The sequence below is a fragment of the Bombus pyrosoma genome, linkage group LG8, assembly GCF_014825855.1.
Source record: "Bombus pyrosoma isolate SC7728 linkage group LG8, ASM1482585v1, whole genome shotgun sequence".
Taxonomy (NCBI): Eukaryota; Metazoa; Arthropoda; class Insecta; order Hymenoptera; family Apidae; genus Bombus; species Bombus pyrosoma.
The window spans coordinates 5,820,102-5,845,420 of record NC_057777.1 but is presented as its reverse complement, the minus strand read 5'-3'; the positions used below and the strand labels follow the sequence as shown (position 1 = coordinate 5,845,420).

At 38.6% G+C, this 25,319-nt stretch overlaps 4 protein-coding genes across 24 annotated transcripts in view; 2 read left to right on the top strand and 2 right to left on the bottom strand.

Annotated features, from left to right (window-relative positions):
- Positions 1-190: 190 nt before the first annotated feature.
- On the top strand, positions 191-1,280 carry LOC122570244 (nucleolar protein 16). The gene is made up of 3 exons (XM_043732342.1): positions 191-383; positions 461-788; positions 859-1,280. Exons 1-3 carry the CDS (start codon positions 283-285, stop codon positions 991-993), a joined length of 564 nt encoding a protein of 187 aa, XP_043588277.1. The 5' UTR covers positions 191-282; the 3' UTR covers positions 994-1,280.
- A 144-nt stretch (positions 1,281-1,424) lies between these two features.
- LOC122570243 (ADP-ribosylation factor-like protein 1) lies at positions 1,425-2,873 on the bottom strand. The gene is made up of 4 exons (XM_043732341.1): positions 2,498-2,873; positions 2,203-2,389; positions 1,939-2,120; positions 1,425-1,868 (listed from the first exon to the last, which is right to left on the bottom strand). Exons 1-4 carry the CDS (start codon positions 2,633-2,635, stop codon positions 1,641-1,643), a joined length of 735 nt encoding a protein of 244 aa, XP_043588276.1. The 5' UTR covers positions 2,636-2,873; the 3' UTR covers positions 1,425-1,640.
- A 192-nt stretch (positions 2,874-3,065) lies between these two features.
- On the top strand, positions 3,066-12,018 carry LOC122570242 (leucine-zipper-like transcriptional regulator 1). Of its 3 annotated transcripts, none has more exons than XM_043732338.1 (10): positions 3,066-3,460; positions 3,895-4,203; positions 4,308-4,422; positions 4,491-4,657; positions 4,715-5,276; positions 5,359-5,809; positions 5,882-6,060; positions 6,139-6,423; positions 6,503-6,685; positions 11,783-12,018. In XM_043732338.1, exons 1-9 carry the CDS (start codon positions 3,354-3,356, stop codon positions 6,620-6,622), a joined length of 2,295 nt encoding a protein of 764 aa, XP_043588273.1. In that variant the 5' UTR covers positions 3,066-3,353; the 3' UTR covers positions 6,623-6,685; positions 11,783-12,018. The 3 variants fall into 3 exon arrangements, with proteins under 3 accessions (XP_043588273.1, XP_043588275.1, XP_043588274.1); XM_043732340.1 differs by lacking the exon at positions 11,783-12,018 and having other exon boundaries at positions 6,139-6,191; positions 6,304-6,423; positions 6,503-6,987; XM_043732339.1 differs by lacking the exon at positions 3,895-4,203.
- The window catches only part of LOC122570238 (pleckstrin homology domain-containing family G member 5), an 86,005-nt gene continuing 68,343 nt past the window's right edge, over positions 7,658-25,319 (bottom strand). For 13 of the 19 annotated variants that reach the window (XM_043732315.1, XM_043732318.1, XM_043732321.1 and 10 more), the window contains 15 exons: positions 19,538-19,641; positions 18,310-18,446; positions 13,863-13,942; positions 12,132-12,402; positions 11,541-11,686; positions 11,151-11,462; positions 10,901-11,050; positions 10,570-10,830; positions 10,224-10,475; positions 9,924-10,138; positions 9,659-9,847; positions 9,342-9,571; positions 8,760-8,986; positions 8,037-8,295; positions 7,658-7,938 (listed from right to left, as the gene is read on the bottom strand). In XM_043732315.1, the coding sequence (XP_043588250.1) occupies positions 8,290-8,295; positions 8,760-8,986; positions 9,342-9,571; positions 9,659-9,847; positions 9,924-10,138; positions 10,224-10,475; positions 10,570-10,830; positions 10,901-11,050; positions 11,151-11,462; positions 11,541-11,686; positions 12,132-12,402; positions 13,863-13,942; positions 18,310-18,446; positions 19,538-19,641 (2,580 nt within the window). In that variant the 3' untranslated portion in view covers positions 7,658-7,938; positions 8,037-8,289. Of the gene's footprint in view, positions 7,939-8,036; positions 8,296-8,759; positions 8,987-9,341; positions 9,572-9,658; positions 9,848-9,923; positions 10,139-10,223; positions 10,476-10,569; positions 10,831-10,900; positions 11,051-11,150; positions 11,463-11,540; positions 11,687-12,131; positions 12,403-13,862; positions 13,943-18,309; positions 18,447-19,537; positions 19,642-25,319 lie in introns of those variants that run through there. The other 6 variants (XM_043732327.1, XM_043732330.1, XM_043732325.1 and 3 more) reach the window with 5 other exon arrangements.

Sequence of the window (25,319 nt, the reverse complement as noted above, 5' to 3'; positions counted from 1 at the left end):
TTATTATTTTGTAACACAAAAAGTATTGTATATATTGTTATATCATATTTTAATAGGCTTGATCAGTGAAATATTTCCGATTCTTTTCGAATTAAACGCGCCACTAGTCATACCATTCTATTTTACACTGAAAATTTCTCCCTAGGGACAATTAAACTAGGGACAATTATCAAGAGTACAACCTGGTGAATCCACATTGCTAAGTATACGCATGCAGCATGCGAGTTTGAATTAGAAATCTGATTATTTTTCGAGAACACGTAATAGTGTAAGATCAGAAAAATGACGAAAATTAGAAAGGTAAAACGTAGGAAGAAATATCGTATGAATGTAAATCGTAAACGATTAAGAAATAAACTGTCCAAGTTACCGACAATAAAATGGTAAATATAACCAAAATTTTCATCGTGTTTTATTATGGATATACGTAAGTAATGAGACAAAATTTTATTTTTCACAGTCCTCAAATAAAAGAATCGTGGGAGGCAGTAAAATCTACGCGAACTAATTTAAATCAAATGGGATTAGCATATGATCCAAATGATGCTTTGAAAATACCAAACTCAAAAAGAGAGCATATTGAAAAAGTTTTAAAACAGAAAGATGACAATGTTGATGAGGAATTACAAACTGAAGAGGAAGATGTTGAAATGACACCTATAAAGGTACATGTGGCACAACAACTCGAGGCAGAGGCAAAGGCACCGAGAAAAAGGAAGTTTATGCTACCAAATAGTCAGGTGTATTTCCTTACTTACTTAATGGATAAGTACGGAGAAGAGTACAAGGTAATGTCTTTTCTACAGCAATGTTTTTCATATTGACAAACTGTTTCTTATTATTAAATGAATCGTCTAGGCTATGGCACTAGATAAGAAAAATTATTATCAATATACATGGAAGCAAATACGTGCTAAAATTAAAGTATTCAAAGGCATCCCTGAACAATACAATAAATATCTTGAAAACAAAAATAAAAGTAACATTAATTAATTTCTTATAATGTTTAGAACGAATATATTCCATTTTTGATACAAATTTGTATATAAAGTATTGCAGTATAAAATGAATATATTAATTAATGCTTTTATTTAGGTAAGTACAAAAACAGACAAGATAAAACAATATTTATTGTATAAAACCACTGATTTCTTTTATATCATATATATATTATGTGTAATACTATACATTATGAATGAATAAAATAGATTTATGTTCCTAAATACAGTCTCTAAATCTTTATTTTGTATATCAATTACAAAAACTAATGTGTCTATTTTGTATATTTAAAATATAAAAAACATACGAAAAACATTTGTTGTGATCTAATGAAGGAAATAAATAATTTATTAAATAAATATATATATGTATGTTGGAAAAAAGCAGTATAAAAAGTATTGTAAAATTAAATGATTGCAAACATATTGTACTGAAAAAGCCTTATAAATTGTGCACATTTATTCGTATCTTTCTTTTAAAACTCGAATTATTCTTTCTTAATAAGGTTCATTCTGGACAAACTGTAATCACTTTAATTCAGTGAAAAATTATACAGGATATGCTGAACTAGCCATACTGTTGTTTCCTTCTTTTTTTTCTTAGCCTTCTATTTCTTCTTGTTTTCTTGTATAAAGTATTTTCTAACAGAACAAAGGAGCAGATACACTATCTTTTGCCATATAGAATATTTTTTTCCTAACAGAATCCATAGATGCATGATACCAAGTATACTCAGTTGTTTCTGGTGGCATTTCAGGAAGAGGTCTTGTTTGGCATCCAATTATTTCTACTTTATGTTTATGTGGAGAAATACTTAATAAATCTAAAGCTTTCTTAACTTCTTCTGGCTTCAAAGCATTAGGACAATCCTAATATTCATACGCAAACATGTTAGACACAGTACAAACTTTTTGAATAAGTATAATCAAAAATATTTACCTGCTTGTTAGCAATTACTAAAATTGGTATATCATCCATTCTCGCATCACTTAATAACTGTTTCAAAATAGAAGCTGCGGAAGATAATTTGTTTACATCAGAGGCATCTACTACAAATAACAACAGATCTGTGTCTTGTAAGAAAGCAGTCCAATATTTTCTAGTGGGATCTGAACCTCCAACTAGCAATAAAACATTGAATAATTATACATTTAATAACGTGATCATATTATACGCAAACCTCGAATAATGAGTTTTACATACTATCCCAAACATTGTAAAATAGAACTCCATTTTTTATTTTATATACAGTAGAACCTTCCGTTGGTTTTGGAGGGACAATGTAAGAAGTTTCATCGCCGTTTGCAACACATATTTGGTTTATAATCGATGTTTTTCCAGCTCCGTCTAAACCTAATAGGAGTACTCGTTTTTCGTGAGTATCATCAATCTATAAAAGTAAAGCAATGAGGATTGTTACCGAGCTTTAAACTCAACGAATAAAAGAATGAACGAAATGAAATTTCTAAATTGGTTGAAACAAAAACGGAACTCTAACCTTAGACACCTCATCAAAACCTTCGTCTATTGCCAGAAGTTCTCGCCTTTTCCAGTATCGGTATGCGATGTATGTACCGATACACGTACAGCTGATCCAAAAGATTTTTTGACCGTTTCGAAATACATTTCCTATCATTATTTTTGAGTATTGTTTTGTTTAGTGAAAGATTGAAAAGTAGAGCCGACTTTCACGGTTTGGATTCCGCGTGCTAGCACGTTGTCTCACGGGTTATCACTTCACCGCATGACATGTATCTCACATCGTTCAAAGGAGATGCGCGTAATCGTAAGATTTGTAACACACATTTATAATATTGTTCGTATTTGCGTGAATTTATAACGGTACACAATAAAAATCATTCAAAAGCGCCAACTCTTTCCCCGTTTATTAATTTGGTACTACTGATAAAAAAGTTTGGGAATAGAACCAATTTTCTCGTGATGATTTCTGTATTTTACATTTCACATTCATGTGAACAATAATCGTATATGTCATAAAGTATAATTTAAAGCAGATATTCTTACAGACTATTTTTATTAATTATGCGTGAAATAAACAATTGTATGTAAATTCAATTGTGTTCTATTGTATGCCGTAATCTTACCGATCAATCCAATCACACGTTTTTGACAGTTCTGTCGCTAGCGGACGATTTATTTAGATTGTAGCTAGTACACGACAAATTTCAGATATTTCAATACGATACTGTTGAATTTCGTGACTGGAAACGTTTATAGATTCATTTTTGTTTGACGAGCGTTGTAAAGTTATGAAGAATGAGGAATGGTTAAGTCAGTATATAGGTTAAAGATGAATATTTTAAAGTGATTCTATTTTTTGGAGGTAATAAAAAATGGATAACGTTGCGACAGCAGAGTGTTTGACTCTTGATTTTGGTCCTTTTGAAACTGTTCATCGCTGGCAACGTATGCCAGAATGTGACGAATTCGTTGGTGCCAGGTAATTTCAATTAATTTAGTTTACCACTTGAATTATATGTTATTTTCTATTTCTATATTTTACGCTTTTCTTCTCTACAATATGCAACCAACAATTTTGTTACAGCATTTCAATTCCAATAATTGTGCATCAGTGTTTCAGTTATACCCAGCATTTTCCAGTCTCTTTATTTACTTTCTAACTTTGTCTAAAGGAGTTTATTTGTAATTGTTAAATGAATATTGTAAATAAATGATAATACATAATTTGTAAAGTTTTTAATTATTACCAATACAATTCTTCTATAAATTAAGTTGCTATAGTGTTTAAATGTAATTTATTATTAATTAAATTTGTTTTGTTCTTGTTCTTTACTTTCTTTAATTAAATGTCATATTAGAAAAAGTTTTGTAAATACATTACTTCAGAAGTTCACTATATTGTATTATACACAGGCGTAGCAAACATACTGTTGTAGCATACAAAGATGCGATCTATGTTTTTGGTGGTGATAATGGTAGAAGAATGTTAAATGATTTATTGAGATTTGATGTAAAAGAAAAGTCCTGGGGTCGTGCATTTGCAACAGGAGTACCTCCTGCTCCAAGATATCATCATTCTGCAGTTGTGCATGACTCGTCTATGTTTGTATTTGGTGGTTACACTGGTGACATACATTCCAATTCGAATCTCACAAATAAGAATGACCTATTTGAGTACCGATTCCAAACTGGTCATTGGACAGAATGGAAATTTATTGGGAAGTATGTTTCACTTACTTATTTAATTTACTTTTACTTTCTAATGTTTTTTTTCAGATTATCTATTGTATACTTATATGAAATACAAATTTCGCATTTCTTTCTAGAACTCCTGTAGCTAGATCTGCACATGGGGCTGCTGTATATGATAATAAATTATGGATATTTGCTGGTTATGATGGTAATGCAAGATTAAATGATATGTGGACAATATCATTATTAGTAAGTTATTAATACACTATATCTAAAACAGAGTAGCAAGTTATTAATTACATTTTTATTATTTTTAGCCTGGAGAACCAAGAGTGTGGGAAGAGGTTGTTCAGTCTGGTGATTGCCCACCAACGTGTTGTAACTTTCCTGTTGCAGTAGCACGCGAATCCATGTTTGTATTCAGTGGCCAGAGTGGAGCTAAGATCACAAATAGTCTCTTTCAATTCCACTTTCGAGAAAGGCGGTAGGTTTATAGCTCTGTGTTTCGAAGTTATATTGTATTCAACGGAATATATCCTAGATGGACGCGAATTTCAACGGAGCATATACTTCGTGGTGCACCACCTCCGCCAGCGCGACGATATGGTCACACCATGGTTAGTTTTGATAGACATCTTTACGTGTTTGGCGGCGCAGCTGATTCTACGTTACCCAACGATCTTCACTGTTATGATCTCGATACGCAAACATGGAATATTATTTTGCCATCTGCTGATAGTCAGGTTCCTTCTGGTCGACTGTTTCACGCAGCAGCGGTAATCGGAGAAGCAATGTTCATTTTCGGTGGAACAGTCGACAATAATGTCCGATCTGGGGAAACGTACCGATTCCAATTTTCGTCTTATCCAAAATGTACCTTACATGATGATTTTGGAAGGTTGTTGAACGGGCGCCTTTTCTGTGATGTAGAATTTATAGTAGGAGATACAGAAACCAAAATATCTGCTCACATAGCTATGGTAGCGGCTCGTTCACAATTTCTTAGGACACGCATTAGGCAAGCTCGAGAGAAACGAGATAAACATTTAGAGGAAGTTTTTGGAACCGCAGATGTACCGATCAAAGATATGCCATTGTTAGAAGTAAGTGATATTAGTAAAATATTATTGTTTTGATACCCATTATTGGGAACCAACAATGTGTTGTATTGCTATTATGTTCTAGGTAAGACTGAAAGATGCTGTTCCAGAGGCATTTGAGATGGTTCTTAACTATATTTACACCGATCGTATCGATCCAACAAAAAGAAATGAAGATGAGTCGAGCAGTCGTGTCGAAGACCCATTAAGCAATCGAATTGTGCTTCTTATGATGGATGTCTATCGTTTAGCTTTGCAATTTAATATGAAACGATTGGAGCAGTTGTGCGTTCAATATTTGAAAGCCACTATAAGTCACGCTAACGTTTTAGAAGCATTGCATAATGCCGCTCACTTAAAATTATATTTTATAAAGGAGTTTTGCTTGAGTTTCATTGTAAAAGAAATCAATTACAATCAAATTGTAATGAGCAAGGAATTTGAGACCTTGGATCAACCTTTGATGGTAGAGATTATTAGAAAAAGACAAATGCCTCAAAGAAGTGTATTTCCTAGGCAGTGCGATCTTAGTACAGGTGAGGTTTTTCAAAATTTCTTATGAAATAATCATTTTATCTTTTTTTGCTTGAATTTATTTGTTACTTTAGGAACGACTTTGGAGCAGGACATGGAGGCATTTCTTAAAAGTGTGGGCAGAGAATTCTGTGATATAACGCTTATGTTAGATGGCGTGCCGATTCCAGCCCATAAGGCCATTCTCGCGGCGCGTTGTTGCTATTTTGAGGGGATGTTTCGCTCTTTTATGCCTGAAAATAATACAGTAAACGTAAGATGTCGATTTTTACACATTTGTTTATTTATGGTTATTAAATATAATTTAATAAAACATGTGTCTTTACAATAGATACAAATCGGTGAAATGATTCCATCTTCCGAGTCATTCGACTCCTTATTAAGGTATATTTATTACGCGGACGTTTCAATGCCGCCTGAAGACTCTTTATATTTATTTACCGCGCCGGTTTTTTATGGTTTTACAAATAATCGATTGCAAGCGTTTTGCAAACAGAATCTTGAGATGAATGTCACTTTTGAGAACGTCATACAAATCTTGGAAGCCGCGGATAGGATGCAAGCTGTTGACATGAAGAAATACGCATTGAATCTCATTGTGCATCACTTTACGAAGGTATATGTTACAATACTATATTTATTTTATAAAATAATAGATCTTTTTTTATTGCAAATGCCATCTTATTTCGTTACAGGTTGCAAGGCTACCAAGGTTAAAGCAATTAAGTCGTGAACTTTTATTGGATATCTTAGAAGCGTTGGCTGATGAACGCAGCGAGGCACGAACATGTCAGGACATGGCGAATGATTGCTGACGGATGTCGAGCTCGCACTGCCGTCCTCGTAGTTGGGACTTGCCTTCGCCCTCGAGCTTTCAAGTAAGTGTGCAATACAGCATTCTAACAACATTCAACATCTTTTATCTCCTGGGTTATGGGTACATGGTAGACGAGTGTCTGAAAAATCTGAAACACCGTGCGCGTATGTAAATAGATGAACAAAATGCGAAACAGCTAAGTCGGTATTAGATATTGTGATGTTTAGAGTATTTAATTTATTTGTATATAAAATATGATTTGTTGGAAATCTCTTGTAAAGAAATAAATAAAAAAATACTCGTTGGATTGCTTAAAATTACCAGTGTCACATTTACTTTTTTCGACGAATATAAGAAATTATTAATAAAAAGAAGAACTAAGAAAATATTTCGTTAAGGTGTCAACTTGTTAATATTACCTTTAAGGATTAATTTAAGAATTTGGTATTAGGTTTAGCAATAAGGATTTTAATTGGGTATTAAATGACGACACAAGTGGTTAATAAATTATGTACTATATTTTGACTTTGATCGTGAATGATGATAGCACATACACGCACAATCAGTACTCTTTTTTTTTTTATAGTAAATTTAACACTTTAAGCTTAATACAAGCTGCGCAAATTTTGGGAAGGAGAGGATTGAAAGAAACCTTACGTAAAGGAGCTCGTATAAAATCATTGCTCTTTTTTTCTCTCTACATATTGTTGTCTCTAGTTAGGTAACGTTCGCCGACAGCCCGACACTTCAGTTCAGTCTCTTGAACAAAATATTGCGAAATAGAATTTGTACTTAAAGTAAACGTGTCACCCGCTCTCGTTTCGTGCCTCTCGTAATTCTGTCCACGTTCATAAGTCGTGTGTCGATCGAAGCTTATACGAGAGAGTAACGCAATTGTTCATTCTTTTTTTTTTCTTCTTTCGTTTTCTCTACGTAAAGTGTGATTTTTCTCTACGTGTGTAGCCTCTTTCTTTCTAAATGTTCGTACCTGTTTTTTTTATATCATTAACTCACAAAACTCGAACTCGTTTAATTTAAAATTGTTGCTCTAAAGGCATCTTACTCCAACTATTATAGTCATCTAAACTTAAATCACGATAAATAGTTGTAATATTAATTACACTAGGTAGGCCATTTTTTTGTTCGTCGCTTAGAATTCTAAATGAACTAGGGTAATATTGAAACATGTCTGTCTCAAACCTCCACGACAAGTTCATTACAAAATGAGATCTAAAAGTTATACAGCTAGAATCAAATCAGTTACAATGATACGGTCGTGGTACAAACTTCACGTTGATTTCGAATGGCCCCAATCTGGAAGAACATAGATGTACAATATAATGTAGAATCAAATATTTTACATTTCTTATTTTACAAAATTAACTGTACGAAGTAGAACATGTTACACTCACCGATTGTAAAATTGCTCGGTTCATATTATAGGCACAGGGAGTACGAGACGTTCACTTATTCAAGTTGAATCCATTCTCAAATTGTTTGAACCACTTTCTGGTTCTGCATGAAAGTGTGTGCAGCACTTGCATACAGATAACAGAAAGGAACATCTTGTTTCTAAACACGACGTATCACGTACACCCTCATCAAATGCAGATGGTCCGTAGCAATTTATCTTTTCGGCAGGTTACTCCTGTATCCCAGTTCTAGTCATTTCTAAAAAAAGAAGATATATGCATCTCCAAACTCTTCGTTTTGTAAAGGGAGTCATTCAAGATCCATAGATAATACAGAACGTTCTATGATCTTCTTTTTAAGTTGAAAATTTGGGACATTTTTCTGCTCTATATGAAATCAAAGGAAAAGGAAGAAGCACGTCGTGGGTGTCTCTATATTGATTTTTAAGGAACTCTGTTTTGTCATTAACGAAGCACTAGCTATGTGCAGTTCGTGTCGTTTGAATATTCAGGAGACGTATAAAATGTTCCAAGAGATTTCATTACTAAGAACAAGCTGACTTAATCATTTTATACTTATAAAACATCTCGCAACCGAACTTCTTTCTCTGACAATATATATATACGTAAAAAAAAAAAGAAAAAAATATTAAAAGATATCAATACTGTTATCAAATTAATGCCAAAGGAGAAGAGATCGTAATTTTAGATGAAACAATGAACCTTTTCCTCCGCGATGCTGCTGGTCGATGGCATCCTGTGCGAAGGTTCCAGTCTTCTTCGTCTTTCCTCAATGGCTTCTGTGTCTAGATTCATCGTAGGCTGAACCGTCTGTGTCACAGACGAGCTTATGTGTCTCGTTTTAACGAGAGGTGGGTTTCGTGATTGAGGAATCGCGAACGCTCTTCTAAGCGCCCCTCTCGGGGGCGATGGTGGTGGATACGAGATACCTAATAGTATTTTTCCAATTAACACCCTAACTTATTCGGCTTATTTTATTTTTTTATCGTGCTAATGTCAAGCAGTGGAAATTTCATCATTCGTGATTACTTCATGATAGTAGGATTGGGAGAAGCCTTAAAGAGGAACAGGACGAATTATTTCTAAGAATTGGATCAGTGCAGTAGGAAGAAATAAATTAGGCCGACATTGTTTGATCCCTCAATTTTAAATGTTCTATATTCTCCTATTCTAAGTTTCTGTCAAGCATGCACAGTGCTACGTTCGCCGGTGGTTTTCTGGTCACAACAGATATCTAAGGGGTAAGAAGGGAGGAAAAAGATATACTCCCGCGTGGGTAATTGCTACCTCGGTGCCCTGGTGAAAGCAAAGTGTCCTTGCTCTTTGTTATTTGGGGTACAATAAGAAGCGAGTTTGGCGGTGTCGGAGACACGGTCGAAGTTTGTGGCGAAGTGGCTAGGGTCAAATTTGGCAGCGATTGGCCCAAGCTAGAGTACGCTGGCACTTGGACACTCAACGTGTTAGGCGTCGGCGACTTACTCAGCGGATATCGTCTATTATCAAATTTGTTAAGACTAAAATAACGGTCAAACATTGGTCAAATTGCATTTAAGACACTTGTGTTATTTGCGAACATTCTGTGTCGTTCTTGGTATATTTACCTTATTTGTAAAGGTCTGTGGTTGTGTCCAGAACTTTCACCTCCTTCTTCCGACGATACGCTCGAGGCTCGCGGTGGCTCACTTGTTTCCACGCTGACATTTCTGCTCGCATTGTAGCTAGGCAGGAAGCTGCTACTTCCCGGTGAAACGCCTTCCATCTCTATGCTTCCACTGGAAGGTGTTTCATGACTATTAGGGCTCGCAGAGCTTTGATATCCCGACCTATTACTTCACCAGAATCTGTTAATCAGGCTAGAACTAGTACCTGTGACTGTGGGCAAGGCTGCTCACTCTCGACGCTCTGCTACTTCCTCGAGGTGTTTTCGGTATACCCTCGCATTCTTCTGGCTCGAATTCAACGTCACCAAGGAAGGTGCTCGGTTGTCTACTGACTGTGCCCAAATTCATCGTGTTGCCAAGTGGTGGCACTTTCATTAGCGCGAATTGCTGCTGAGCTTTTCTTATGGATTCCATCCAGGACTAAAAAGTAGGACACGTATAATTCTCAGTTACAACTTTGAGAAGAAAGTTTCGATGTTCGAATGTCATAGCTGAGGAAGCATACCTTGGCTAATTTTGATTCTCCGGCGCTGAGAACCAGAGCAGCTGATGCCGCCCCATACTCGTTCAGATAAACCAAGCCTAAGCTACTTGGTTCCTTCAGCTCGTGTATTCGGATGCGATCGATGACGTACGGTTGTCTTATAATCTTCAAACCGCCCCCGACGGTGCCAGTCAGCCCACTGGACGAGGTTTTCTTAGTCGACGGTTTGCAGATCAATAACATGTCCGTTAGTAACAGCACATGTACTTCCATCTATAAAAAAAGAAAAACAAAGTGCAAAGATTCCAGTTATTATTCAATCTTAATATTTTTTACATTTTTGGAATTTGCATGATCAATCATTTACCTTACTACTAGCGGCATCTCTCAACTTCAGGTCTCCTTCGCGAAGAAGTACTCTTAGGCTGTCTTTCGGACAACCTGGCATTGGAACAGTGGTAATGTCAAAAGTGCTGTGAATTTTAATCAGTTTCTCTAATTCTTCGTCTCTAGATTCGACTACGTCATAACTCTCTATTCGAGACGCGGCACTGGCCAACCGCGCTGTTTCCTCGTTCCTCTTCAAGGCTGCGTTCACTGATGCCACGAAGTCGTCTACAGATTTGATCTGTAACATTTAAAATTATTTGTAGCAATGATATAATAACATCAAGGAAGTACTGTGACATTTTTCTTACCATATGCGTCAATTCTGCTCGTTGTTCCTCGTTCTCCGTGTTCTTGTGAACAGCTTTCAAAAGGAGAGAGTATTTCGTCAGCCTCTGCATAGGTTTCACCAGTATGTCAAGCAGTTTCAGCCGATTGCAGTCCTTTTGAGTTTCACACCACTAATAAACAGAGAAATAAAATAAATCAGAAAATAAAATATCCTTTTATTACACTTCTTCAAGCTGTCTTCTTTTAACAATGAGTTTACAAGACTCTTACCACGAGATAGACCGTGAATAGCTGATTATCATTCAAACGGTCTCTGCAGTATTGTTGACATTTACTCTGCTCGGCGCAGTATCTGGTGTAAGGTGCGAACGTTTGCTCGAATGTTTCGAAACCTTGCAGAAGGTGGCCAGGATCGAGCGGTTGTCCAGTGGTCCTCGATGTATTTACCATCACTAGAACATACTCAGTCCAGAAGTAGCGATTCGCTGCGTAGATCTCAGGGATGTTGCTGAAGAGCTTTGTCCTGTCGACCTCGTTCAGGATATTCGAGGTCTGCAGGCTGCAGAGGCACGCCATAAACAGCTATAAATTGATTGAAACAATAAAGACTTGATATCTTTATACAGAGTTCGTGTAAAAATATTTTATTAGAATACTTACGTCTGTCACAACCTTTAGAGTCTTTATGTAAGCTACCTCCGTTTGAGCTAGCTCCCATAAAGCAGTTTGTTGTTGCTGTTGCTTCTCCGATAGTTGATCCGAGTTTTGAACGATATCTCGCCAATCGTGTTCTAGATTGTACAAGACTGCGACAAAATTCATTTCCAATGTTTAGTGTTAATGTAATCCCTAATGTATATTCGTTAATTAAACTATGTCGTGTCTATTGTGTATCTTTTCAGCCTGGAACATTTCAAGACTACGAACCGATGACAACGCCCGCACAAAATCGAAATTGTACGTCTACGAACGGCACATGAGCTTATCCAACGTGACTGTAAAGTACTTTTACTCGATCGTACACATCGTTTACATTGTATAAAAGAAGAATCGTCGACCAGTGATATAAATATGTATATTGAATATTTCGCAATGAAAGATAATTTATTGGGTACAAATATAAGTTTGTTGTACAGAACGTGTTAGTGTTACCCCTTTCCATAGCTATTCGTCGTATCGTGTTACTTTAATCGTAACGATCCACGAATATATCTAGTTCTAATCCGATATATTAACGAAGAAATTTCTTACCATCTTCGTTAAAATTGAGTTCGTGAGAAAGTTCGGAAAGTTTCGGCACGCCATGTTTGTTATAATCGTCCAGCTGAGCGGTGAGTAGATCGAGTTTCGTGCCTTTGGTATTGGTGAAGAAGCCACTCCATCGCTGTTTACTGGTCTTGGGCCCCGCAGCCCCAGCGGAGCTCCGACCAGACGTAAGCGTGGTGTTACTACCGATCTCGGAGTCGACGCTCGAGTCTTCCGTCGAGACGCTGAAGAAACGACCGCTGCGACATCGACAACTCTACAAAACATACGTCCGATAATTTGACTTTAACAGTATGACAAGAATGGTACCAAGAATATCGTATGAAACCGTCATTCGAAGCTGTTCGAAAGTGACTTAACGAACTCGCGGTCGAAGAAAGTAGTTGTCGCTAGCAATGGTCAGACATCCAAGTTACTCTCCAATTTGGAGCGAACCTTCGAGATACGTGCGGTTTTCCTCGCCTAGTTTCTAATATTACGGTGCAAGAACATCTATTGTATCGGAAACACTGATATGATCTCTGGCTAAGCGGCGAAATTACAACAATCGCTTTGTACAACGATAATAAAGTTCAAGAAGTAATAAAGACGCGTTTCGAAGACAGGAAGCCGTTCGAATTATGTTAACGCGATGGGATGAATCGGTTCTGATCACTAGACCGCATCTGTTTACAGAAATTTTTATCTCTGTGAACACAAGCAAAGAAATAGAATCAAAACAGAGATTTATTTCACTCGTTAATCAATAATTACTATATTTTGGATATTTTACGTATTAGATTGACTAATAAGTTCATCTATCCTATCTCTCTATAAATTTGTATCTTTCAAATAAAAAAACTCGGGTCCATGTATCTTTAGATTTTTTCAATAGTTTTTATAATATACTTTGAAATGTATACAGTGTACGAACGAACTTATTATTTAACGATAATACATATTTTTGCATTTCACAAATTTCTATAAATATATAAACATCGACAACTTACTGACCAGGCCGAGCAATGTAAGGGATAATCAAGCATTGTTGGGTGTCTATTTCCAGTTTGCTAACAACCATGGTAACACGATAGACAAACAGAGAACACACAATGTCAGTGTACCGAAAATTGACGAGGGAATCGCGTTTCAGCTACGTGGACTCATTAGAATCTGGGATGCCAGCGTAATAAGAGAATCGGTATCAATCGTCGACCTCCACGGACATTGTTCGTGACGTTCGGGTTCGTTTCGTAATTTGTCTTCTGCTCAGCGGGTCAAGGTTCAAGAAATCCCCCGATGTCATCGTATTGTCCGCGATTATTAAAGCCACGTAGTCGGTGGCTATATAGTCGATCGAAGATTAGGAGAAAGTACGGCGATGTGTGTCAGCTTTTGCCCCGGCGCACAATGAGGCATCGGCTTCGAGCCAATATTAAACACCTTGGAAAATGCGCTTCTGGGAAAATTACAGATCCGAGCACCTGACAAACGATTCGTTTGGGGGCATTCGCGCTAATTAAAAAAATCTGAGCCGATCGAAAAGGAAGCATCGGAGGTGGGCGTCGAACGATCAGAAGGGTGGCTCGGGAGGGATGAGAACGCAAAGTGAGGAGAGAGCAAAAGGTTGTTCTCAACGATCGACTCTTCAGCCGCTACTGGGATGCAGGAGGCGTTCAAGGTTCCATTAAAGGAATTAAATGGTATTTCTTTCGGATGTTACGAGGGCAATCTTACCCCGCTTGCTTTTCTCAGGGAGACGCTCTGGTTGCTCCTCTGGCTCGACGACCTCGAGTTCGATTTGTCGTTGTCCTTAACTGGAACAGAAAACGAACAATCGTGTTTGAATGCACTTCGAAAACTAAAGTTTTCCGTGAGATATACAGCATCGTAGTCAGATTCTTTCTACAGCCATTTGGCATTTACTTGCATCTCGATCGATTCGACGAGGGGAGAAAAGAAAGATCGAAGGAAACGACGATTACTCTTGGAACTTTATTCGTGTAGCTGCGATCCATTCGAAGAGATTTTTTTTTTATCTGATTTAACGATAGAAAAGTTGCTAACAAAAAGCGTGTACACGTAGCAGTGAACGTTAAGATTGATATCCTTGATTGATAAATACGCCTGGAATTCCAGGAATTACATTTTATGACGACAAAGTTTATTTTAGTTGAAACAGACAGCGTTTTATCGATGTTCGTGACAATCTCGCATGGCGGTCTGACCAGTGACGGACGTTTCCCACTCGCGTTTAAGCGTTCGACTGTATCTGATCGTGCGTTTTTTCCCCCTCTCGTTAGCGTGTATTTGTGCGTGAGGCAGGGAACGTTTCGACGTAACGCGCAGAAGAGTAACTATTAAGCCTGATATTCATCGAAAGCCAGTAAATAATTGCGTGAACGTTTGTTCACGCATTAAAACCGTTTGCGTCAGCCACGCGACGTTTCTTTCGGGGGCTCTAAATCTCAAGGACGCGCCGTTCGAGCCCCTAAATTTGTCACACGTGGAATTCTAAAAATATCGTCGATACCTATCGTTACAGACCAGACGATAAAAGAAAGCAGAAACTTTCAAGTTCTTCCCTTTTCGTACATTTTAGATAACGAAACGTAAGAGTTTTCGTTAGAAATAATGCTTAAAAAGCTGCTTATCTAGAACTACGCAGTCGCCACGATGAAAAGTGGAAATATGGTTGGACGAGGATCGTCCGAGAACAGAATTTGATTTTAACAAGGTATTTCACCGGCGGTTTTCGCTAAGAGCCGTAACGTTATAGCGTTGCTACGCGAGCCGTCCATCCGCGTTTCTTCAACGCCAGAAACTACAAGGAAAATAACGATTTTGAGGTTTTCTTCCTTCGAACAACCTTCAGCGTAAAAGTCATTCCAACCGTGTTTCCTTCAACTTTCCTCCCAGGTTACGAGTTCATTTTATGTTTCTACCTTGTTCCCAGTTCTACTCCACTCTTCTCTTATCCGTTGTTTCGTGCATAAAATGAAATACTTCGAGTATTTTCTCCAATTGAATTAAACGATGTTGAACAACGTTAATACGAAACCACGGATCGCGATAGAAATTCCCATTGAATTTCCTCAACGATAACTGTATCGTTGCGAGGGATTAAGTTATGGGTAGCGTTATGCGTAGCTCCCATTATAGCTACCGGTCACAATTAATCAAGTTAAACGTGCATTATTGCTTCGTAACCAGGTAACCGTTCATCTTCTTCATATTTAATATCGTCCTTTCGAGTCGAAGTAAATAAGTTGGAGATTTTTTCTTTATTAAGCTGCAAAGTAACTGCTCGTATAGTGTTACATAGCTGTACGTTGGCTTTTACTTTTCAGTTTCTTATATTATAAATTTATAATAATATTTCTGAAGTTAGGCGAAACTTTCAACGAAATTTGCAGAAAGCTCAAGTTTGAAAATGACATATTTTAAGGAAACGGAATGCGCGAGAACACGCTGCGGTATCAGCCACGCAAAGTAAAGTTCTTGTGTTTAACGGTCGGGATAGTACGTGTTTTCTTAAATTCTTTATTAGATCGACTCTGTGGCAGTTAAACAAGATTGTATGTTGTAAATCTTGATTTTCGGAAGTTACAACTACATTTTCCGTATCGTCAGAAAATCTTTCCGCATATTTTATTCCCGTTGGAATAAATTACAAGTTGGAACTCGTTCGTGTTTTGAAAAGAAGGTGAAATCCGTCGAGTGGCTTCGAGTTCTTGCGAATTCCTTTTAATATATGCGCCTTCAAGGGTATCGGTCAAATTAATGAACGCGAATTATAGCCTTGTATACCCTTTCACGATGCTATTTATAGCTTTCAGGACTTTAGTCCATGATTCGTCGCGTGATACGCGCCCATAGGAATCTACCATCGAGTTTTCCTTCTTTCCTTTTTTTGTTTAATCGTTATTCTATATGTCGTTGGTGGAATACCGTGTTTTAGCCGGAGCGGTGATAAAAATCGAGGGCATTTTCGAAATCGATTCCACGCGTCGGAAGGGTGGAAAAAGCTCGATATAAATAATTCCCGTCAACGATTCGAACATTCTCGCCCTCCCCCCTTCACGTGCCACATCCTCTTTTGTAATCGCGCAACTGGAAATCGATTAAAGTGGCCGAATTGCAAAGGTAAACGCTTTTAGTTTTTATCTGTGTGATTTACAAATTTGTTCAAATTTTCTGCCAGTTTTTCTTTCCTTTAGAGCGTTGCATTTTTCGTCGTCGAGCATAAATACAAATATACGCGGCTTTGGCAAATATTTGTTTCGCAAAGTTCTGCGGCCTTTCGTTTCGTTAACCACGCGAAATCTATCAGCAAGGATTACCGTTAATGGATACCGAAATACATTCGGGCAAATAAAGGTCGATGTACAGTAGCTGACGAAAGTATTCCAACATTTACTACGGAAAACTTTCACGAAGATGTTATTTGCGCTACTTTGTAAAATTTTGTTAGCGCTGCAACGAGTGACGATTATCGAGATTATATCGGTAAAATATCGAATAAATCTGGAAATGTACTGCAAGACATTTATTGCAAATATATTTTCCAAAAGAATTAATACCGAGCATAAATAGTTTCCTGAAACGTATAATTGCCAAAGATTGTTTCGTGAAATGGTCGAGATTTATTAATGCGATAAATAATTGATTCAAATACTCTGGTAATTTGTATCAGATCTGTGCTTGCAGCAAATATCCTCTAATTTCTACATACATTTCGAAATTGTTTCAAGCTTTACCAACACAACCGTGGCAGCCAACTCCCGCTACAATGATACAACGAAACTTCGAACTACATATATCGCGAACAATATCAAAAAATGTTTCCATATAAGTTCGAATATTTTCAGGAATATTTCAAACAGTTTTATTCCGAGTTCTAAGTAGAATGATTCGATTATTCTCAGACAGAGCGTATCCGAGCTTCGATCAAAGTTTTTCTCCGAAACGATCTGTTTATCGTCAGCTGTGCAGCTTTATCACTCGTGCACACGCTCCACCACTATCGCCCATGCGTATATACCTTTTTATCGATGAAAAGATGGAGCACCTTACGGACACACTTTATCCCTTTCGTCCCCAGTATCGAGTTCAATTTCCTTTTCCCGTCGCGTTGATCACGCGGCTGTACACGGACCAGCAAACTCCACACTCGTAACGGAGATGACGCAATTACGATCGCGTGTTTATATCGATGACGGGACGGTCAGGTTCATTCGGACCGTTTAACTTATCAATTTCACGGCAAAGATTCGTCGCGTACACGGTCGTACATCAATTAGAACCGGTTTCAATCTCGTGCACACTGTCATGATCCTATCTGCTATCAGTTCTGCATGAATTATTACACGATTTGTACGGCCACTCCTCGCTGAACGTTACCTTTAACTCGCGAAGGCGCAGCGCCGATCGCACCAGAGAAAACAACTGTTTCTCGGGCTAACGAGCGAACTTTCGCGATAACGAGCAACTTGCGTCTCTACGTTCGACGTTTCTTTTAATAGCTCCGCTCTGTTTCGAGTATAATAAATATAGCGTTATCTGCGTTTCCGGGATATCGTTTGCGAAATTTTCGGCGAGTGAGAGTTCGCGTGGACGGCCAGCGATAGAGAACCGAAGCGAATGTTTATGTTACATCGTTGGTAAGAGAGGAGACTGTTATGTGGCGATTTCACTGAACGTCGAGTGTGCGAGGTCTTTAAAATTAATACTTATTACTCTTAAGAAGATTAGTGAAACTAAATGGAACTTTATGGTTGAAATTTTGCATTAGGTAATATGTATATGTATCCGATAAAGTGTTCGGTTCGCTCGATTTGGCTGGCTTCCATTTTATTTTCAAAGGATATTTTCCATCCGAATTCTATGCGATGGCTAGTTTGCCCGAGGAACCAAACCGATCAACGATCCATTTTTCATTGGTTTCTTAATTTTATCGCCTAAGTACATGATCAATATTCAACAAATAATTTACTTGCATAAGTTGGTCCATCGCAAGAACATTTCATAAATAGCAGTAAATTCCAAGGTGAATTCAAAAGACAGTATTTGTAAGGTCATCGTCTTCCTGTAGCTTTGAATTTATGGGGCCGATCAATGTGGCTTCCTTCTGAACGGTTCATTTAACGAAAAAACATCTGTCTGCGGTCGTTCACATATTTACCTGTTATCCGCAAGTGCTTCCCTCCAAGGCTGGAAGTATCCGTGGTGAGAATCGGTAATGGCTGCGAGAACCCATCGAGGACCTCGACCCGCGACACGTCGACTCCGCGTCTCTCGCATGCAGCGTTCAGCACATCCCTGTAATAAACGTTTCATATAGCTTCGTTCCATAATCCCATTTTACACAGCGAACGATCGAAGGTTCTGCTCGAAAGCAAGTAGAACAATAACAATGAGCCACCACGCCTCCGCGTAATGGCCTCTCGACAAATCCCTGGTGCAAAAGTAAGTAGCGTGTTTGGATCGTTCGCGATACATCGCGCCATAACGCGTCCATAAAGGGCAAGCAACTTTCATAAGATTATATTGGAAGCTCCACAAGAGATTACAGCGCTATTACGTATTTAACGGCGATTATTAAGCAATGCCACGAGCTGACTCTTCAAAGGGCTCGCTCGGGCGTGGCCTGGTCTAGAGATATCCGCTAAATACGTGTGGCTTTCATTTCCTTCTGAAATTCTATCGAATTATCGCTACTAGCCGCCATTTACGACTACGTAAATCCGTCGATGTTTCATTTGTTCGTTATACGCTCGTGGTACTTTCATCGCCTCTCCATTCTTCTCTTTGATGCGATAATTACTCGACCGCTCGTCGACAGAGCAAAAGTAGGCCGCGGCGATTCGAAGTAAAGTTGGAAATTACACAGAGTAGATTTAAGAATAAATTTCCCATGAAAAACATAAAAAGTGTGTAGTGGCTTACCATAGAAAACTACTAGATTTCGTTAGTGCTATAACGAGACACGACCGTCATCATTATGTCGATCAAATTTGTCATATAAAAATTACAAGATATTCATTGGCAATATCTAGTAAGAAATTAGTATGCACCATTTTTAAGCATATAATAAATACGAAATATGGTGCCTCTGAATATTCAGGTCAATTAAAATCAATATAAATAATTGTCTGTTACGGTACGCTCGAGATCTCCCTGTATACATACTCGTACTAAATAGCTTATAATTTCTATATATATTTTCATATTGCTTGCAAACTTTATCAATATAATTACGATAGTCGAGTCTCGGATAGCGTTAATGAAATTTCAAAGCGTTTCATAATATTGTATATTGATACTGTAAAGAATATTAGTAGAATATCACGGAGAATATTGTGCGAATAGTTTAACAAATTATCGATGTTTGATAAATGCAACGAACTTACGCCAAGTATGTGCCTTTCACAGCTGGCAGAAGCTCGTCTCGGTCTAGGCCGCTCGAATCATCGGACAGCTCGAAGCTAACGCTGAAGAACTCGCTGCTGGATACCTGAAAAATTGATTTCCAAGTTTTGACAGGTTGGTGCAATTATTTGGGCAAACTTGACGTTATAACGACGTTGGCACCAACGCCCGACTGTTGAACCGAGAGTTCGGCACCGAGTGTCCAACTTTGGATTACAGTGCGCGATTCGAAGCGAAGCTCGAGAATACTGCAGAGCTTGGTGGCAAATTTGGCGGCAACACTCCAAAGAACTTGGGAAACTCTTTGACCTATGTAAGCTCGTGATTGCTTCTTCAGCCGAATGTTTTGAAAATTTGCATACCCTGTATGAAAGGGTAGACTTTCGATTTATTACGGAGTTTCACCTCGGAAATTCGTCGTGTCGGCGCGCGCAATTTTAGCGTAGATTAATTTTCAGCTAATGCATGGCGAAATGGTGTTCGCAGTTTGATGTATGACAGACAGAACTCGACGTTCGGAAAATTTGGTATTTTTAGTGACATTGACAAGCGACTGATAAAGCAATGCACGTTATCGTCCATTGATATTCAGGCTTGCAAATTATTGCAAACACGAGCCTCTCAGAAGCTAAAACAATCAACTGCATCTTCTGTCACTTTCTCAATTTTCATAGAGAAACGTTCTTCCATCGGGGCAGTGATAAGGTAATGAAAATTGTAACCCTTTGATCGAATTTCACTGATCTTGAAAGTGTCGAATTACTCATCGGTGGTAATGTATGCCTAGCGAAAACGCTGAGTGCCCATCCGAACTGGAAAGCCTCTCTATGTTGGCTGACGATGACAGGCAATAAAATACGAAAGGGCTTTCATTTATGAACCCGTTGGCTTGTACATGGGAAATGAGTCGCGCTCATTTGCCACGACCTTTTCCCTGTCACTTAGTTTTACAATCGCCCGTTTTATTGCCGCTCGTATTTTTCCCATTGCCGTTTAACCGATACATTTTGTCGTTCTTTTCTCTTCCCTCGTCGAGTTTCGTATCATGCCGCGGATGGTTTTACCAGTGTGCGTTCGTACGATAGTTCTCCACTACTTTCAAAGACGCCGGACCTTTCGTAACACATGTACGCCGTTTATTCTTCACGGCGTATAATTTTTATACGTCCGCCTTTTATGAATTTCGTATTGCACGAATGACGTGTTACGAATGGATCTCTGCTCGTAAAATCTTTTGCAATGTCCTGGTGAAAAACTGTTTGCAGAGAAGAATCGTGCATATATTTTACAAATCGCTCCGTATTAGTTGCCCTTATTAGTTAATCTTAAAATAACAAGTTCAATAGAATGAAGACTTATCAATAATAAATTTAAACGAAGTACAGATCGTTTACGATTAAAAGAGGTGATTGAGTTACAGCTAGGGAGATGTAAAATCGGATATAAAAATCTTACGCCAGATGGGCATAATAAGCTGTTTGAATTCTAGAATCAGCAGGAACTTCCATCTTTGACTTTCCTATCTTTTCTTCTCTACGCTTCTTTACCCTCTTCTTTTCTCTTCTTTTTTCTCTCCATTTTTCCTATCCTTTCTCCGACACTTTTTTCTTCTCTTCTTCTTTATATTTCTTCGCACTGAACTGTCGCTTCTACGTTCCTTTTCTCTTCGTTCTTTCCATTTCTCGTTATCTTTTATTTCGCTATCTCTCTCAATTATTTCTCGTCCCATCCGTTTCTCTCTTCTCACAACTGTAACGACCGTATAACAGATGTCGCTGGATTTTGGCTACTGTTCCATGTCTAAATTGCATTAAACGATCTTAATGTTTCTCGGCTGTTTAATTAATGTACCGGGGGCGGGCAGCCATGCCGTGGAAATATCCCCATCTTCCAGTGGAATGTAATAAATATGAGCCGACAAGTAAAATGGGGCCGCAAGTGGCCGGTCAAGTAGAATAGCGCGCGTGTGGTCGAACAAACAGGACAAGCCCACATAAAGTCAATTTGTAAACGACGCTATTGTTTTTATTGGTGTAGCTTGTCCTGAAAGCGATGCAAAACAGCCGGGAAGCTTGTGTAAGTAAAAAACATTCGTTTGAAACAGTGCTCGTTTCGAGTTATACCGAGTTTTCTTCAATTTCCAACCGAATCTCTAATTACACGAGTTCTCTGAAATTTTTTGAGTATTTTTCAACGAGGAATTCCATCAAACTGTAATTACATATATTTCTCTCTGTCGAAACTATTCGTATATAGGGGAAAAAGCTGGTTCAGTTAGGCACATTCTTACGAACACAACGCTAGAAGAATGAAATATATCAAGTATCACAATGTTAGGTTGCGATATACGAAACGTATGTATTTACAGAAATGTGAATACCGCCTCGTAAATTTTCTCCTATTTTCAGTTATCGAACGGTTTAAAAAAGACAAAGAAGAAGAATTCAATTATGAACTAAGGTTTTAAATTAGGAAGAGCATTTTCCCACTTTTTCTCTTTGAACATTTTTTCCACTTTTACATTTTTTTTTTTTACAAACGCACGGCATTCGATTATCAATTTCGTGAAATTCCACTGATCGATATTCCAACGGGGTATTTTAACAGTCATTGATCGTTAAGAACCAACAAACTTCTTATATCGTTGGAAAATTCTACGAGCACCATGTCTTTAGTCTCTGAGACTTACATCTGGTGAATCGATAATGGCGAACAGACAACGTACCTGCGGTCCGTTTGCATGTAATCGATTCGACCCTGAGCCAGCGAACGCTTCGCCGATCCCACGGGGGCAAATGTCCCGTAATTCTATCAGCGGTCATAAAAATAAATACGCGTCCGTGATAAGTCTACAAACGCGATCGTTATGTTCAATCAGTTTCTTTCAAAAATTCCTATTGGATAACGATGATTCGATGGACGGGGGCGATGATGCGATGGCATTCGTGGAACGATAATGGAGCTAATCGTAGGAAATTGTCCATCGATGGAGTTCGACTGACTGTTTCATTGCCTGAAATCGATCATCCTTTTTTGCCACTCCCTTCTTGTTCCACTTCGAGCATCTTTCCTCGCCCCGATAGCTTCTTACGTTCCAACGTATTGGCTTGCCATTTTTTACCACGTTGCCAACAGAAGTATCGAGATTACGGTCCATTATCGCCACCGAGAATGTGCATTAATATCTATCTCTGTAGCTCGTATTTGTTTTCCCTTTTTCTACAGATATTTATTATTTAGTGGTAATGCAGTTTTCACAGTGTTAACGTGTCGCCTTTGTTGAAAAAGCTAGCATCCGGGAAGGATAAATATAATAATCGTGGGTGGTGAGGTTAACGAAATGGCAAACGAAGAAATATTTTCTTGCAATTTGCAATCATTACGCGAGAGCAGCGTACACTCTTCTATACGTTAAAACGCAATTTCCTCTCTGTACGATTATTCAGGCTATTTTACATAATTGGAGACAAGAATGGAGTTGTTCAACATGCAACGTCTGTAATATCGATTCTTTTCCATCGGCGAAAACGCCGAAACGACGTCGAGCCGACAGACTTAAGTGCTCCAATTCTCTTCGAGCTAACCGAGTTTCCCGATATTTCTCTCGGGCCTGGGTTATCATAAACGGACAGCAGCGCCGACGCCAGAGTTTGCATAATATCTCGCGATCTTTTCTCCGCTTCAACGGCAACTTTGCCCACACTCTTTGATAAGTCCTCGCGATACTTAATAATAAAGCTACGGAAAGGCCATCTGTGCTCTCGACAAATCTCGGCTGATCAATTCTCTCGTGTAGCCGTACTTCCAAGTCCCCCTGCAGGGCCGTAGGGAGGATGAAAAAGATTCTTCCATTGTCCTTATCGAAACTTCCTATTCGATTGTTATTTCGCTTCATCTCGTGATACAACCAATTTAACATTTCCCAAAGTTCCATCTGAATATGTCACGTGCAGTTTCTATCGAAAGTTATGGAAGATTTTACTAGGATTACACTTTTTGTCGTCTCTAACTTCGGCAGTCTTCTCTTGAAAGATTTCTTATCCCTTTCGGTAATGAGTTCCGTCGAATAACTTTTACACGATTCGTTTTCTCCCCGTGTCTCTCGAATAAATTTTGCAAATATCGCAATGAATAGTAAACGTTCCAGTTGCCATTAAAATCTGACGAAGAATCGACAAATTGGAAAATAATGCGTAAAAGATTGCGTGAAATTAAAAAGTGATTTGCCCCAAGACAAAGTCAAACGAGAACCATTAACACCCCGAAATGTCAGTTTCCAAGGATCCCCTTTTACTTAGAAATCCCCGTGTTGGTAAAGAAATTCACGAAAACGTATCTCTACCATCGGAGATTCGGACAAGTTTCAAGCCGAGCAACGTTTCGAGCGTATTTTCACAGTGGACACCTAGTTTGTCGGTGTCTGTATCTTCGCTGAACGAAATCCTCTGTCCAGAAGGGATTAGAGGGAAAGCACCCTCGACAGAGACATACCGAGTGGCAGGTGTTTGACGGAGATCGGTCGCTTAGCAATTCAAATGGTAGCTAGCGGCGACACGGCCCTGTCTCACTCGTTAGCCGCGATGGAAATAAGACGATAAAATGTCTGGAGAGGCGTTTCGTGAGTCGCGTAATGCCAACGATTACGAGCCATTTACGTTCCCGACGAGTCTCGTTTCGGTCGGCTGGAATTAATTGCCAGCTACCCTCCTCTTTGCCACTCTCTCTCTCTCTCTCTCTCTCTCTCTCTCTCTCTCTCTGATCCCTTAATTTTTTCTCTCGTATTACTCGAAGGGCAACCAGCGCGTAATTTCATTTACCGGCGTGGAAACTGCCGCCACCCTTGCTTTCAATTTTCTCCTCTGTCCTTTCCACTCGGTCGTGGACCTTCTTTGTCTCGTCTGCCCTTCGATTTTTAGGACTCCTTCGTTTGTTTTCAATTTTCTCTGTCTGGACCTTTAATCCGGAATTCTATCAGACTTGGATACGCAGTACTGAAGCGATTAATTATGAAACTTAATTATAGAACGCGAGCAAAATCACAGTGCTCGGAATGCTATTTATAGGAAACGATGTATGCTTGGCGGAAGAGATAGAGCGAGGCCGTAAATTAGAGTATTTATCAGTGACGTTCGTTTGTGTCGTATCTCGCGCAAGCACCTTAAATATCAACAGTCATTTGCTAATTGAAATAAGAAATTTCTGTGTAATATGAACGCTACAAGGGAAATAGACGATAAGTTACGTTTTACGTGTGTTCTCCTAGATTTTCAAACTTGACGACCAAACTCACTGAAGTCTAAATCTCATACCGAAGAGATGAAAATGGCAGATACACAAAAAAATCGCGCAGGATGCTAACTGCCGTTTGAATTGCTAGAAGCAAAGTGAACGATACTTTTCTCTCTTTTCTCATTCGCTTCTCATTCGCTCAATTAACTTTACGCCGAATGCCTGCATACGGACAATAGTCGCATCGCGTACACACTCTACAAAAAATCACAAAAAGTCAGAAAATGTCTCGAAAACTGCGGCGCTGTAAACTTACGAGGGACCATTATGAGAAATTCGGAACTTCGACGGTTCCACTGTTAACGTCCGAGCGATTTTACGGCCACGCTGTATCGTTATATTTTAGAGATCGCGCAATTTGTTCCGCCGTAGAAGCTGCGAAACAAGATTCACTGCGTGCTCGTTACGTTTCTGTTGCAATTTCATTGTCTTTCCGCTACAGTATATCGCGTCAGCGTTTGGTAATTTAAATAG